The 15,744-nt window shown below is 43.4% G+C and overlaps 2 protein-coding genes across 6 annotated transcripts in view; one reads left to right on the plus strand and one right to left on the minus strand.

Annotated features, from left to right (window-relative positions):
* The first annotated feature begins 2,095 nt into the window (after nucleotides 1-2,095).
* On the plus strand, nucleotides 2,096-8,893 carry itgb1bp1 (integrin beta 1 binding protein 1). 2 transcript variants are annotated; one of them, XM_083791236.1, is made up of 7 exons: nucleotides 2,096-2,235; nucleotides 2,908-3,045; nucleotides 3,848-3,926; nucleotides 6,088-6,218; nucleotides 6,831-6,923; nucleotides 7,554-7,703; nucleotides 7,873-8,893. In XM_083791236.1, the coding sequence occupies exons 2-7, from the start codon at nucleotides 2,974-2,976 to the stop codon at nucleotides 7,942-7,944; spliced, it is 597 nt and encodes a 198-aa protein (XP_083647362.1). In that variant the 5' UTR covers nucleotides 2,096-2,235; nucleotides 2,908-2,973; the 3' UTR covers nucleotides 7,945-8,893. The 2 variants fall into 2 exon arrangements, with proteins under 2 accessions (XP_083647362.1, XP_083647363.1); XM_083791237.1 differs by having other exon boundaries at nucleotides 2,105-2,235; nucleotides 2,936-3,045.
* An 801-nt stretch (nucleotides 8,894-9,694) lies between these two features.
* Nucleotides 9,695-15,744, minus strand: part of asap2a (ArfGAP with SH3 domain, ankyrin repeat and PH domain 2a) — an 81,586-nt gene continuing 75,536 nt past the window's right edge. For 2 of the 4 annotated variants that reach the window (XM_083792003.1, XM_083792000.1), the window contains 6 exons: nucleotides 15,445-15,594; nucleotides 15,127-15,220; nucleotides 14,471-14,529; nucleotides 14,207-14,286; nucleotides 13,316-13,435; nucleotides 9,695-12,340 (listed from right to left, as the gene is read on the minus strand). In XM_083792003.1, coding sequence (XP_083648129.1) covers nucleotides 12,266-12,340; nucleotides 13,316-13,435; nucleotides 14,207-14,286; nucleotides 14,471-14,529; nucleotides 15,127-15,220; nucleotides 15,445-15,594 — 578 coding nt within the window. In that variant the 3' untranslated portion in view covers nucleotides 9,695-12,265. The remainder of the gene's footprint in view (nucleotides 12,341-13,315; nucleotides 13,436-14,206; nucleotides 14,287-14,470; nucleotides 14,530-15,126; nucleotides 15,221-15,444; nucleotides 15,595-15,744) is intronic. The other 2 variants (XM_083792002.1, XM_083792001.1) reach the window with 2 other exon arrangements.

Below are 15,744 nucleotides of genomic sequence, written 5' to 3' on the forward strand. Positions count from 1 at the left end.
GGTGGGACTTTAATGCTCTTATGGGTGAATTCCACCATCCAATCAAATGCCATGGATGTTTGATGGATTTACGGTTTTCATGACGAATTAAATGTGGTGTTGGTGGTTACATACATTCAATTTGCAGGGAGAGCAGTGACGCAAGGAGAGCCATTTTGCAGCCTGCAGGAAACATCAGAGAAAAGGTCAAACTAGTAGGTCTAACAAAGTGGAAGGCAAGGTCAAGGTCAAGTTTCTGGTTTTTTACAGAACACACTTGGTATATGAATATTCCCATGTCATTGATGACAATAAATTGTAAAACTATGAAGCCAGTTAAATACAAAAAATAAGCCTATTACACATTATATTGACAAACTATAAAAATTCAGGTTGTAGGTAAAATTATTAAGATTATGTTAAGGGTCTGGCTCTAAAAGAAAAATAAACTATATATATATGTGCGGTTCTGTATGTTTTATTTCTTATTATTGTAGAACACAATAACATACAAGAACAACAGCCACCCACCGCTAAATAAGCCTATATGATTATATAACTTCCGTTGTCTTTTCATTGTCCTGATGACAGACGGTCTTCTTTGTGCAGAGCACCATCTAGCGGCTACGGCTACCCAACACTCAAGCGTAAGGTTGCTATATTAGGGTCATATCATAATAATTATCCGGAGTTTATAAAAAAGCATAAATTCAGAATTCATTCGAACAGGCACTGTCAGATCAGGTACGCAACTTTTGGGGAATCGAATCCCTTGGAATCCACATGAAAGAAATGCATTCTGAGAAGGAAGACATGGCAGTGTGTCCCAAGCCGTGCATATCCACGGTGGCGCTACAACAGGCCAATTAAGTTGCGCGCACACACACACACACACACACACACACACACACACACACACACACACACACACACACACACACACACACACACACACACACACACACACACACACACACACACACACACACACACACACACACACACACACGCGCGCACGCACACACACGCACACACACGCACGCACACATTTGAATTATTTTATTTGGATCTGCACAAGAGGCGTAATACAATAGACCCAAACACTGATCAGAATTAGGTTATATTATATGGTCCGCAACCAGATATAGCTGCTGCATGCTTAACACACCTAGGGACACACGCACGCACGCACGCACACACACACACACACACACACACACACACACACACACACACACACACACACACACACACACACACACACACACACACACACACACAAATAAACTTGTTTAAATTACTCCTAAACATTTTTCGTTGAATATGTATGTGTTTGGTTACAAAACACCCCAGGGCCCAGAGAATTACCTGCAGGAAAGTGAAGGCTCGTTTGAGAAATATTAAGAACAATCAAAGCATGTCCATTTATTGGAAACACCCAAGTTGAGCTCTTCTATGAATAAAGCGCCAAACGGAAAGATAAGGAGGGACTTGGAAGCAAAAGGAATGCCCATAGCAGATGTACCCAGCCATCATAGGGATGGATGCAGTGGAATTAGGAGTCCTAATTGGTGGAGACCAATATTGGAAAATGGTCACAGGAAAAATGGAGAGACTGAATGAAGGACTATTTGCACTGGAAAGGGTATTTGGATGGCTGGTGCAAGGAGAAGTCACCACGCTAAATATCATAACTGAAGTTGTGGACATTGAAGTGATGCACATCAGCGTCGGAGAGGAACAGGCACTGTCAGATCAGTTACGCAACTTTTGGGAAATCGAATCCCTTGGAATCCACATGAAAGAAATGCATTCTGAGAAGGAAGACATGGCAGTGTGTCCTACAAAGGATATCACACTTTGAAAAAGTGTTTGCTGCTGCTCAGCTGCTGCTGCTGCCTGCAATATGTTCCCGATTAAATAATGTATCTGATCAAGGGTTGAAATTCGAAAACCGTGGGGAACTCGGAGTACGTGTGTTTCAACCATAGACTAAAGAAATAGGTTTCAACCCGGACAAGATAGAGAAACTTTTATTCTGAAGAGACCGGCACCGGAAGTCTTATTGCTGCTCCTATTTGCTGGCTTGACACTGACGTAACGTTCTTATATTGGCCGCTCACGGAACATAGGTTAGCTGCTCACGGAACATATGCGAAATAAACTCAAGAAAGCTACATCATCAATTCATCATCATCCCGTTGGATTGATGAGACTATCGCCCCCAAACACAGCCGATCAAGTTCCAAAACAGAGGTAATACTATACCCAGTAATAGTGTGAAATCAAATGTAACAACCGTAAAGAAGTCCTTTCATTTCAACTTGGGGTGTAGTAGTTTAAACCAGTGTGGTGGGGTGTGGATGACGGTTTGTTTATCCTAGCAACGCGTTTCTGATACGGACGAGAGTAATCAATCTACTAAAAGCCAATATGAATACAAATTTGGAATTGACATACTGAAGTGAAAATCGAAAAGGTATGGGGTGTACTAAATTACAGTGATATTTTATTTAACATACGTAGATGAATGCTGGCCCTTGCCCTTGGCATAAGCACAAGCAGTATGGAATTGCTCTTTAATACTGTACTATACTGTACTACATCTTGAATGAGTGCAGTACTTGAGCATTTGCATTTTTGGATACTTGATGATGATGACTATATGACGTTATGGCCATTATACATTTCAAAGACAAACATTCTGTTGCATTACTAAGCACACTATTATTATTACTACCGGTATTATTATTGTTATTATAGTTAAACATTTCTGGAAAATCTTATTTTTTTTGAAAATGTCCAAATTAATACAGCAATGCATTGATAATACATTTTTAAATAAAAAATAAAAAGTGCTTTCATAGGGACAAGCATTAAGCTTTTATAACGGATCTATCTGAGCTGTGTGTGTGGTCTGCCCTTCAGTTCAGAGTGGTCTGGTGTGTCCCTTCAGCGAGCAGGAGGACCGGAGGACAGTCGACATGGTGAACGATGTTCCGCAAAGTTAAAAAGCGCCACAGCAGCAGCAGCTCCCAAAGTAGTGAGATTAGCACCAAGAGCAAGGTACACACACACACACACACACACACACACACACACACACACACACACACACAGTAGATGATAGATCCTGAAAAATATTACCAGAAACGGCCCTCATTTATGCTTTGGCACGTGGCATCAAGTATAAATGAGATGTACAGTCTTGTTCTGTTTGGGGGGTCTGTGGACTCCAGTGTGGGTGGACTCTCATGTATTGTGTTCTTGTGTTTGGGGGGTCTGTGGACTCCAGTCCGTCTGGGCACACTTTAGCAGACAGCCGCGGACAGAAGAAGCTGTGCTTTACGCCATTTCCGAGTTTTTAGACAGCTGGTGGATGGAAAAGAAGCTCCACCTCCGGACAGATTCCCGGAAACGCTCTCCTCCGCGGCAGTCAGCCGCGGGGGTGGAGCTTAATTTCCATCCACCAGCTGTCTAAAAACTCGGAAATGACGTAAAACACAGCTTCCTCTGTCCGCGGCTGTCCGCTAAAGTGTGCCCAGAGGGAGTGTGTGTGGACTCTCATGTATTGTGTTCTTGTGTTTGGGTAGTCTGTGGACTCCAGTGTGGGAAAAGAGGTGGACTCTCATGTATTGTGTTCTTGTGTTGGGGTAGTCTGTGGACTCCAGTGTGGGAAAAGAGGTGGACTCTCATGTATTGTGTTCTTGTGTTGGGGTAGTCTGTGGACTCCAGTGCGGGTGGATTCTCATGTATTGTGTTCTGTTCTTGTGATGGGGTAGTCTGTGGACTCTCATCATCATGTATTGTGTTCTTGTGTTGGGGTAGTCTGTGGACTCTCATGTATTGTGTTCTTGTGTTGGGGTAGTCTGTGCACTCCAGCGTTGATGGACTCTCCAGGTCTAGCACTGTTGCCAGCCTCGACACAGACTCCACCAGAAGCTCAGGTAATATTAGACCAGCGGTTCCCAAACTTTGCGGGATCAGGTCTCATTTCAAAATGTTTTCAAAAAATGTCTTCTACATCCTGACAGTTTTTATTTTCCAAATTTTCCAGAAATAGCAGACCTAGAAGCTCGTAGCGCGCCACTCGGTGGCATTTAGCATATTATAAATATAATTATTATATTATAATACATTTGTATTGTTTTGCCAAATATCTGGGGGCACACTTGCAATATCCTCACAGCCCACCAGTGGGCCCCAGACCACAGGGTGGGAGTCACAGAATTAGACTACCAGTATCTACCAAACCAACCATTGCTTGCTTTCAGTTGAGCCCTTCTGTCACTCTTTTGATTGATCAAATTGATTGAATAGTTTTACAGCAGTACAAAAATGCCAAATGGTTGAGGAGACCAAATTTAAAACAAAGGCAAAGGCAAAAAAAGGCTTGTTTCCATTGATTAAACATTCAACACTCAAACAACTTGACAAACAACCTTTTCGGGCTGGGCCGTGGCCCCTAAAAATAATCATTAACTGATGACCCCCCCCCCCAGCCTGACAAGCACTTGTAGGAGTCGAGGCATTCAAATTTGTATATATAGTATATTAATTTTGATGCAGTAATGGTCTTTTTCTTTTGAGTTATTAAAAAGGTCTTAAAAATCCTTAAATTGACACTTCACTGCTGGGGACTCTCCCCCAAATCATGTGGGGGACCCGCAGGTTGAGAACCATTGTGTGCTAAGTATGTGACTGGTCCCTGTAGGTAACAGCACGTCAGAAACATGTGCTGAGTTCAGAACCACTTTGTGCTATGTGACTGGTCCCCGTAGGTAACAGCACGTCAGAAACATGTGCTGAGTTCAGAACCACTGTGTGCTAAGTATGTGACTGGTCCCCGTAGGTAACAGCACGTCAGAAACACTGTGTGCTATGTTACTGGTCCCCGTAGTTAACAGCACGTCAGAAACACTGTGTGCTATGTTACTGGTCCCCGTAGTTAACAGCACGTCAGAAACACTGTGTGCTATGTGACTGGTCCCCGTAGGTAACAGCACGTCAGAAACACTGTGTGCTATGTGACTGGTCCCCGTAGGTAACAGCACGTCAGAAACACTGTGTGCTATGTGACTGGTCCCCGTAGTTAACAGCACGTCAGAAACACTGTGTGCTATGTGACTGGTCCCCGTAGTTAACAGCACGTCAGAAACACTGTGTGCTATGTGACTGGTCCCTGTAGGTAACAGAACCACTGTGTGCTATGTGACTGGTCCCTGTAGGTAACAGAACCACTGTGTGCTATTTGACTGGTCCCCGTAGGTAACAGAACCACTGTGTGCTATGTGACTGGTCCCCGTAGGTAACAGAACCACTGTGTGCTATGTGACTGGTCCCTGTAGGTAACAGAACCACTGTGTGCTATGTGACTGGTCCCTGTAGGTAACAGAACCACTGTGTGCTATGTGACTGGTCCCCGTAGGTAACAGAACCACTGTGTGCTATGTGACTGGTCCCTGTAGGTAACAGAACCACTGTGTGCTATGTGACTGGTCCCTGTAGGTAACAGAACCACTGTGTGCTATGTGACTGGTCCCCGTAGGTAACAGAACCACTGTGTGCTATGTGACTGGTCCCTGTAGGTAACAGAACCACTGTGTGCTATGTGACTGGTCCCTGTAGGTAACAGAACCACTGTGTGCTATGTGACTGGTCCCCGTAGGTAACAGAACCACTGTGTGCTATGTGACTGGTCCCCGTAGGTAACAGAAACACTGTGTGCTATGTGACTGGTCCCTGTAGGTAACAGAACCACTGTGTGCTATGTGACTGGTCCCCGTAGGTAACAGAACCACTGTGTGCTATGTGACTGGTCCCTGTAGGTAACAGAAACACTGTGTGCTATGTGACTGGTCCCTGTAGGTAACAGAACCACTGTGTGCTATGTGACTGGTCCCCGTAGGTAACAGAACCACTGTGTGCTATGTGACTGGTCCCTGTAGGTAACAGAAACACTGTGTGCTATGTGACTGGTCCCTGTAGGTAACAGAAACACTGTGTGCTATGTGACTGGTCCCCGTAGGTAACAGAAACACTGTGTGCTATGTGACTGGTCCCCGTAGGTAACAGAACCACTGTGTGCTATGTGACTGGTCCCCGTAGGTAACAGCACGTCAGAAACATGTGCTGAGTTCAGGGTCAGATACGTGGGGTCCATTGAGAAGCTCCAGTTTGACATGAGCAAGACCCTGCAGGAGCCTCTGGATCTGATCAACTACATCGATGCCGCTCAGGTAAGAACCTGGAGGCAACTCTGATATGATTCTTTTAACTCTGGTAACAACCGGGAGACAACTCTGTTATGACTCTTAACTCAGTAAGAACCTGGAGACATTTCTGTTATGGCTCTTTTCAACTACAATAACTAAGCAAACCGTGCCGTGCCATGAAACCGGTTCTGGATTTGGACCCTGCTCAAGAGGTGGTACTAACCCTGAGTTCTGGGCTAGTACCACATTTAATCCATTAAAGTGTCCATGACATCAGAGACTGCTAAAATCTAACACATAAAGACCCCCAGGAAAGTGTTCTAAATCTTCTAAACGTCCCTTTAACACTGTTATCCTTACGTACTTGCTACACGATTATACAAATGCCTTAGTTAAAAAAAAATGCAGAATGTACAGTACAAGCTCGCAGTATGAACAACAAATGAGAGCATTTCAGGATTTACTTGTTTGCAACTTTGAATACATAATACTGTATCTTGTTGTACTATGTAATTAGTAGCTTATGGGGAACTAGTATCCAGTATCCAGTATACAATAGTATCCATTGTACATTGTGTTGAACAATGAGTTCAAATATTAACCCTCAGTTTAAAACAACACTGTTCTCTTTCATAGCAAGATGGACAGCTGCCATTTGTGCCTGGTGATGAGGAGATGGTCCTCGGAGTATCAAAGTATGGTGTCAAAGTGGCCTCACTGGATCAGTGTGTGAGTAGTGGCTTTCCTTAATAAATATCTTATTTATTGAGTTAGTTGATTAGCATAATTAATGCATTATTCGTGGCTCATTGTTACCATGACTGTAACAGCATCCTCATGAGTTAGTTCTCAAAAAGTGAAGTTGGATATTCTTCCTCAAATATTAACACAGCAGGATCAAAATAGACATACTAAAGAATATCTGGTCAGTTTGGTCTGACTGGCAGCCACAGTTTAAACGGCTCAACAGTTATGGTCACAATAACGCTTCCCCAGTTCAAAGAATTTTAATATCCAGAGGATCTGTATTGTACTGTGTTTTTGTATATCCAGAGGATCTGTATTGTACTGTGTTTTTGTATATCCAGAGGATCTGTATTGTACTGTGTTTTTGTATGGACATAGTGTTGGGTGCCTGCACATATGCACACATGGCATCAACGCATGGTGTTGTGTGCAGGCACACTACACTCTGGCCCATTTACATTGAGGTGAAAACTGACATGTTGATTAATGAGCTTTGTCCCTGTCAAATAAATAAAATTAAAAAATAAATATTATAAATATTTGGGGTGGGGGGGATGAATAAATCACGCTTAAGGGAGTAATATACCGGTATGTATTGTTTTGGTTGTGCAGGATGTTCTGCACCGCCACCCTCTCTACCTGATCGTACGCATGCTGTGCTATGATGATGGTCTGGGTGCAGGAAAGAACCTCTTGGCTCTCAAAACCACAGACGGCCAGCAACAGGAATGTACTATCTGGGTCTATCAATGCTGCAGCGCGGTACGTGCATATCTCGTGAGACAGAATTTGTCTGTGTGAGCAAGGAGGGAAAGGGGATAAAATGCCATCCATATAAAAAAAGTTACTCTGACGGGACTGGAGCAGTCACTCTTTTGCAAATGAATGATTGATTTGATATCCCCGACTCCCTCATCTTCCTTTTCTACAGGAGCAGGCCCAGTCCATCTGCAAGGTGCTGTCGGCCTCCTTTGACTGTGCCTTGACATCAGACAAGTCCTGAAAGCCAGGAGAAATGGGAGCTCTAGACATTTTCTAAAAGTTGACTGAATGATCGCAAAATCGGCAACAGTTTACCAAGAGCCCACCTGGGCAGCATGTTTAGAAATGCATCCCCTTTCTATATTTTACCGAGCATTCATCATGTTGTTGCTAACATTTCTAAACTTAAATTTACAGTAAATGTGATTATAAGCAACCGCAGCACAGCCCTTTGGTGCAGTTTTACGATTCAACAAGCTAATGGCAGTCATGTCTTTCCCTATCCCATCATCCTTATTTCAAGCCCTGATTTGCTGTGGAATCATCGATAGTGTTTTTCCTTTATTCTGTCCTCCTTTAACCTCAGTTCTTTCTTGTCCTTACAGACCTTGTAAGGTCAAGGTAAGGAAGAGGGTTGCATTTGTTTACATATATCCAAACATGTTGCTCCACTGTGTTTCAGCCCAAACAGAGCGTATTTAATGTAAATAAGTACAGTCGGTACATAATGTTTTAAACCATCTATAGCAACTGTGTGAGCATTGTAATGAGTGGGAGGCATTACACATGACAATAATGAAACTATATGGTACATGGGATTTCAGAAGATGCTAAACATTGCTTTTTGGGATGGAAGTCCCAGTTGTCAGATTGATACATAATGTATAGTGGTCGCTAGATGACCACAAGGTACATCACAAAGATACTATAACTGCACCCATGTCATGGGGAATGTTTTTATTGTACATTTTATCTGATGTCATTTTCCTTAACTATGCTGTATTACAAATTCCCAAAAGCTTACCTCGGCTCACTCAAAGAAAAGAAAAAAAGTTGCCATGTGTGTCATGGCAGCGTGTAAAAGTTTAAATAACTGTGTACTGTTCACTTACTGAGTGAATTTGGGATGAAAGTTACAATGCAATTGCATTATTTGATATGGTACAATAAAGGAATGTCCTATTTGATAAGGGCCTTTTGATTTATACGGTGTACTTCAACAGGAGTAGGCTTTTTGAGGAGAGGTTTGATTACAGCTACCTTAACCCATTCTGACCGCCGACCGGGCACCCATTTTGGTGTTGGCATCATGTTATGCTTTAGCTATTGAAAAATAGCAGATCTACAAGCTCATATCGCGCCACCGAGTGGCGCGATACGAGCTTGTAGGTCTGCTATTTTTGAAAAATCGAAGAACGACTGACATTTTTAGAATCTGATCTCAGGTCAGAATGGGTTCATCAGACCAGTGTGTCCAGTGGAAACCTCGTATGAATCTGATCTCAGGTCAGAATGGGTTAAAGGATTGTGGCATGTATAGCCTGTCACCAGGGACATATTGATCATATTGAGCACAGGGTTGTACCAACCGGGGGCAGTCTAGCTGTCTAGAAAAGGATCTGTGTGTCCAGAGAATCTCGCAAACTGCTGGACCAATCAGTGGCAAAGCTCTTGTGCACATAGCTCCACTCCAAATATTTACCTATTTATAATGGTAGTCAATGTGATGCAGATGCTACGATCAGGCTGAAACCTTTCCCAAATCTAGAGCTACGTTGCAGTATTGTTTCAATACAAGATAGTTCATGTGTCTTTTGAAGACTCCAAGATCACCTTTGGGTTATTCCCCATCAGAGGGAGCTCTTAAACACCATAGTTTTTCTTTTAGGGTCCTCATGTCCTGAATTATACAGTATGCTCATTCAAAATCCAGAGACGCAGACATGCTTTCCATTCAATTGTTTGTGTGCAAGACTATGAAGACAGATATGACAAATGATTTCATGTTTTATTATTCCAGTTTCAGTTTCCCACTTATTTGCACATTGGAATTAAGCATTAATCCATGGTCAAGAGTGAAGTGAGTTATATTCTCAGTTGTGCACATGTTCGTCTGTCAGTTAAGTGTTGTAGACACACATGGAGGTCCAACTTTGTAACCTTTCCATCACCACAGTGCATTAAAAGACATTTACTGCCATTTACATTTAAATATCAACAGTATTTACACATATAGATTATTGAACCTTCCCATTTCCAGTGAGTTAATATGAATGATAAAGGAGAGACAAGTGTGTCAGATATGATTCACGAGTCTCCATCTTTCACAAACCTTGGAAGGCTCTCGTTTCAGGATAAATGTCTAGATATCAACATATAAACAGAGAGAATGAGGGAGTGAGAGTTGCTCTGCAACCAAAATCAAGTTAAGTACATAGAGTGCACTGCAAGAATATTACTTTCATAACACTAAGACTCATAATCTCATCTTTAATATAATAATTCGGGACCAAGGTGACCTGCAAATGTATGCAAGATAAGTCTGAAGCTGTATGAAAGAATCTGTTCTTTCTGCAAGGATGTAAAATGGTGTGAAATAAATATAGTACTGAACATTTGTAGTCTGTGAGTGTGCTTCCTCAAAGGCAAGAGGGAGACCCAAAACACGCTGCACTGGTTTGTGCATTTGTTTTCATTCCCTCACTATTTCCCCCCCTCAGTTTCGGTCACTTGGATGTTTTCAATGCTCAGCTCAAGTTACTTTACACTTCATTGTACGCCGGTGTTGCATGGTCAACATAGCTGATATACAAGCTCTCAATGTGTCGCAGAAGCAACGCATTGTGAGCTTGTAGATCTGAAGTACACATCAGGCGTTAGACTGGATACACAAACACTTTTCCACAAATGTCCTTCTCTAATAAGGCAGGTGACGGGCGAAGGAAGTGTAGTCAGCATGAGGGGATAAAGCAGAAACCCCACAGCCAACAGGAAGAATGACAGGTTCAAGTATAGGTGGTTTCCTGACTGGTTCACTTCCAGTCGTTGCCATCAATAAACCTAAAAATAGCAAAGGGAGAAGGAACTACAGTGTGCTGCTATCATAACAGATATTCTCCAGACGCAAGTAGTATAAGTATGGGAGCAACTAGTATCTGTAGCTGGAAATAGACATGGAGGAATGACGGATCAAAGAATATCACGGCAGATATGCGACACGGAGTCCATCCGCAGTGCAGTTCCATATTACTCTCATTCACATGGAGAAACACATTGCACAAAACAACACGCGCTCTCCACCGACAGCGGGCTCTCCCAGGTGTGATGACGATTTAGAAGGCTATTTTTACATGCGGCAGAGTCCTTTCCCCACCACACAACCTTCCGATGCCAGTCTGTCTTTGAAACAGGGACAGAGAGAACTGCTTTGAGGGCACTCAGGGCAGCTACTAGCATATTCCTGGGTTAGCACCATTTAGAAAGTCTGCCGGCTGCGTTAGCAGACTACTATAGGGTTCAAAAAGTGTCACCTATAAGCAATTTAAGTTGTTCATGCGCAGAGGTGGAATGTTAACATGTCGATTATGTATATTCACATTTACAGTTACTACTGCGTTTAAATACATTTCTGTAGTCTCTCTGTACGATCTTTTTTTTTTTTTTAAAGCACATTCTATACAATGCACCTGAACCTAAGACTATGGTCGAATGGAATACTGTAAGAGCCTTCATTACGTCAAATATCTCGTCTTATGTTGTAACCAGCTGGATAAAGAAGTGGAAAGTGCATTTATTGCGAGAGGTCATTTAACTACAATCATCATTTTTTAAATGTTATAGTCCGCGTCAGAAGAACCAATTATAAACAAGACATTAAAATCCCATGAGTCCCTGGGGTTTGGTCATTAAGGAGTGACATCAAGACTTCCTGGAGTGGACCTCCTCATGATGTCAGAAGAGCCTCGCTGTGCTGTAGCCAGTGGTGGAAAGTAACTAAGTACAATTTTGAAGTATTTGTACCTTACTTGAGTAATTCCAGTACTTTTACTTCTATTCCACTACATCTCAGAGGCAAATATTGTACTTTTACTCCACTACAATAATTTGAAAAGTTTAGTTACTAGTTACTTTGTAGACAATGTGTCGCATCGCAATGCATTGTGAGCTTGTAGATCGGCTATTTTCAAAAGATTTTTATACATTTGAAAACTTGAACTGGGACATTCTGCACAATGAGTACCGGCAATTTCACTTTTGGTACTTTAAGTACATTTTGAGACCAATACTTTTGTACTTTTACTCAAGTAAATTTTGAACAGCGGACCTTTACTTGTAACGAAGTACTTCTACAGTACATTGCACTGTGCCGTAGCCATGGTGATCACCACGGCGGCGAGACCGACCACTGCTCCGTTTTAAGAGCTTTGCTAACGATGGCGATGGGCGGGGCTTCGATGACGATGGGGCGGGGCCTCGATGACGATAGGCGGGGCCTCGCGGGTCAGCAGACACAGGAAGTTGGGAGGACTCGCAGTGCGTCATGTGACACCCACGGTCGCATTTCAGTCAACAATGAAGTGGACAAACGTGACTGGGAAGGCTCCTCTTCTCATTGGTTCCCCTTCTATGTGGCCCAGCTGTGAAACAGGAAGAGAGAGCAGATCGTTAGCCGATACAACGAGATACAGTTATATCAAATGGACGCACGCACGCACGATGCTTACTACCACTACTGCATGTAGGACAGGGAAGAAGGAAGGCTGGGACCTGGGGATTTGGACTCCCAAAGTAGGGTCTGGGGACCCTCAGGGGACCTTGAGAGAGTTCCAGCAGGTCCCCTGTAGAGCAACAGTTAAGCTCCATTTAAAATTTCAGCTAGATGAAAATAGCCAATCGGTAATCTCACGACGCGTTGTGAGCCTGCAGATAGGCTATTTTCATTTTTCTTTTGACAAATGTTCTCTTATGGGGGGGGGGGGGGTCCCTGGCACAACGTTTCAAGTGGGGTTTCCGTGACCAAATACATATGGATTTGGGGGTCCTTGACATGAAAACGTCCGAGAGCCACTGCCCTAACAACAGGCCGTCCACACAGAGAATGAGAGAGTGACTAAATACGGTCATATTATGCGGAGGTGGCTCGCAGGAAAACAAGCTGCAGCTGGTCTGTGTTCAGACTCGGGGCTCAGCAGAGGAAAGAACAGCAGAGTGGGGGGGGGGGGGGGGGGGGGGATGTGGAGAGGGGAGGGGAGGTATGTAGGGAGGGGAGGGGGGGGGGGGGGTCTATTGGCCAGAATGAGGTCATCGCCTTGTGCTTTGGGCCACCATGGTTACTGGGAACTGGAGTCGCTGGATGTCGTTTGTGAATGGGCCACATTTGGACCCTGTGCTGGACTGGAAGAATGCATTCAGTACCGTTTTGTTCTCGCGTCCAAGTGGGTGCATGAGGGGAAGCGAATGTGCATGCACGAGTGAAACAAAAATAAACAACGAGGGGAAGTGAACACAAAACAAACACGTGCACGGCATGCACACGCGAGCATGCACGCTAACAACTCACACTAGGTTGTTTTCTCATATAGCTAGATGCGCTGCGGCGAGGAGACACTCACCCACCACTCCTGGTCCTCCTCCCCGTCCACCACGATCACCTCCCCCTCAGAGAAGGTCAGCTCGTCTGGGTTGTCTGCTATGCAGTTGTAGATGGCTTTCACTCGCTTTGGCCTCTGCTTCTGAGAGACACACGTGCACACGTGAGCACAGATGCACAGAAATCAAGACACACTTGTTGGTTCAGGCTCATAGAAGAGAGAGTTATACGTTTACAGTTCTAAAAATAAAAATGACTATAGCAGGAAAAACTGCCTCTGAGCTGAAGACTTAAGACCCTGTCGTTTTAGTCCGACTGTAAATTGTGCAAATAAGCTTTGAAGACAAGACACAAAGCAAACCAAAGAGAAATGAGCAACTATGTAGCTGTTCTCAGGCTACAGTAGATGAAGTCAAGTAAAGTTAACCATTTGAACCCTATATACTTCATTGACCAGACTAAAATAGCTAAACCTCAAAATAGATCTTACAATGATTACAATTTTCCACTGAATGTACACCTATTATTATTTGCCTATTATTAAGATATGCTCAGAAAAGGGATGCTAAGGTTCAAGTCATTAATGCAAACATTATTGCTAGCCTCTAGCATAAGTCATACAGTGGGTCTGTAATTATAAAAACTGATTCAAACCGTTCCCTACTTTCATTAACATTGTTAACTTTTACTCCTTTGCACTGTTATGTCCCCTCGGGCCTACACTACAGGAAGGAAACTGGACACTGGAAACATTTAGACAATAGGTCAACATGCAGAGCAAATTATAGCCGTACTGTGCTGCACGTTTATATCCAAGTCAATTCACTCCTAACGGAACAATGCCAATAGTTACTCAATGAACACGCACTCGACAATACATTAATGAACCAGGTGGAAACAATGACAAACTTACAGGATAGGCTTTCCTAGGCATGGGGGCCGGAGGCAGAGATTGACCTACAGAGTTCTGGGGGCTACTCGGCACTTCCTTTGCTGGAACGGGAAGAGGAAATGCCATCAGAGTGAAAAAAAAACACAAACTTTCCACAGGAGAAACGGTACTCAGCAGATAGTAAAAACACGTGTTGTCGCATTGTAATCTCGTTGTGGTGATATCACAACTTGTCCCAAGCTCATCAGATACAAGTTGTTATTCTGCCCTTATCTATTTACTCACCTGGTCTCTCAATGGAGCCTGTGCGATTCAGAGGACCTCTGCTGAAGTTCTTGTCGTTGCTGAAACAGGCAAAGGTTCATGTTGAATTTTGGCTGCTGAAGGATTCACTAATAACCATGAATGGTACATCGATATACGACCCGTTTGTCTCAGTCCAAATGAAGGCCTTTACTGACACTGTAGGAGATTTATAATTAACTACAATTAACCCATTTTGACCTGAGATCAGATTCTAAAAATGTCTTCTACATCCTGACAGTTTTCTGAAAAAGCTATGATTCTATGTCAGTCGTTCTTTGATTTTTCAAAAATAGCAGACCTACAAGCTCGTAGCGCGCCACTCGGTGGCGCGCTATGAGCTTGTAGATCTGCTATTTTTCAATAGCTAAAGAATAACATAATGCTAACACCAAAAGGGGTTCCCGCCCAAAATGGGTTTTAAGGCCTTTACCGATTTATAATTAACTACAATTAACTACCAGTTAGAGCAACCACTAATGAGAGAGAAAAGTAGCTCCCAGATTCAAAAGGTATGACGACGTATAGGTTGCACCAGGTCTGAATGAGAGTAGTAGTCTAGTAGTAGTAGGGAAAATAATATCCCTTCGGCAGTGCTGTGTGTGTGTGTGTGTGTGTGTGTGTCAGTGTTGTCTCACCTCCCTACAGGAGACTTGGGGGGCATTGTTCTAGTGCCAGGTGGTCCTTGGCTGGGCTTCGACTGCATCGCTTCCATCACACTCACTGTCTTACCTTAAGAGACACAATGCCAACAACTTAGTCCAAATCAGTGTCCACATTTTTCAAATTGTCCAAAATTATCAAAACCTATTGTTGCCACAACAAAGTATAACATTATAGCACTACATGCAACTCTTGAATTCAATTTCAAGTAATATATCAGTGAAACATCTTTTTAAGTGTATTTTGGCAGAGAATGTAACAACATTCAGAGGACTGCAGAATGGGTGTTTCACCTCCGGTCGAGGTGAGCCTCAGAGGGGGTACAGGGGGATGCATGTTGGGCGGGTCAGAAGAGGATCTCTGTCGGCCAGCCAGGTCTAAAGAACCAGGCTTCCAGCTGGACGCCGAGGGTTGACCCATCCCTCCCAGACCGGATAACTGGGCTGAGAGAGAGAGAGGGAGAGAGAGAGATGGGGAAATGAGTTAGAGACAGAGATAAAGAAAACCCTAGGAGGGAGGAGTAAGAGTTATATAAATGGAAGGTAAATGCAGAGTGAGCAGCGACAGAAAAGGCTTATGATGGAAAAGATGGG

Source organism: Protomyctophum parallelum, assembly GCF_964188405.1.
Source record: "Protomyctophum parallelum genome assembly, chromosome: 20".
NCBI lineage: Eukaryota > Metazoa > Chordata > Actinopteri > Myctophiformes > Myctophidae > Protomyctophum > Protomyctophum parallelum.

Excerpts from the sequence above, each read along its gene's own strand:
- itgb1bp1 (XM_083791236.1), top strand. The coding sequence starts at position 2,974 with ATGTTCCGCAAAGTTAAAAAGCGCCACAGCAGCAGCAGCTCCCAAAGT. Across the intron at positions 3,046-3,847 it reads AGATTAGCACCAAGAGCAAG|TCTGTGCACTCCAGCGTTGA; the intron begins GTACACACACAC and ends GTGTTGGGGTAG. Across the intron at positions 3,927-6,087 it reads AGACTCCACCAGAAGCTCAG|GTAACAGCACGTCAGAAACA; the intron begins GTAATATTAGAC and ends TGGTCCCCGTAG.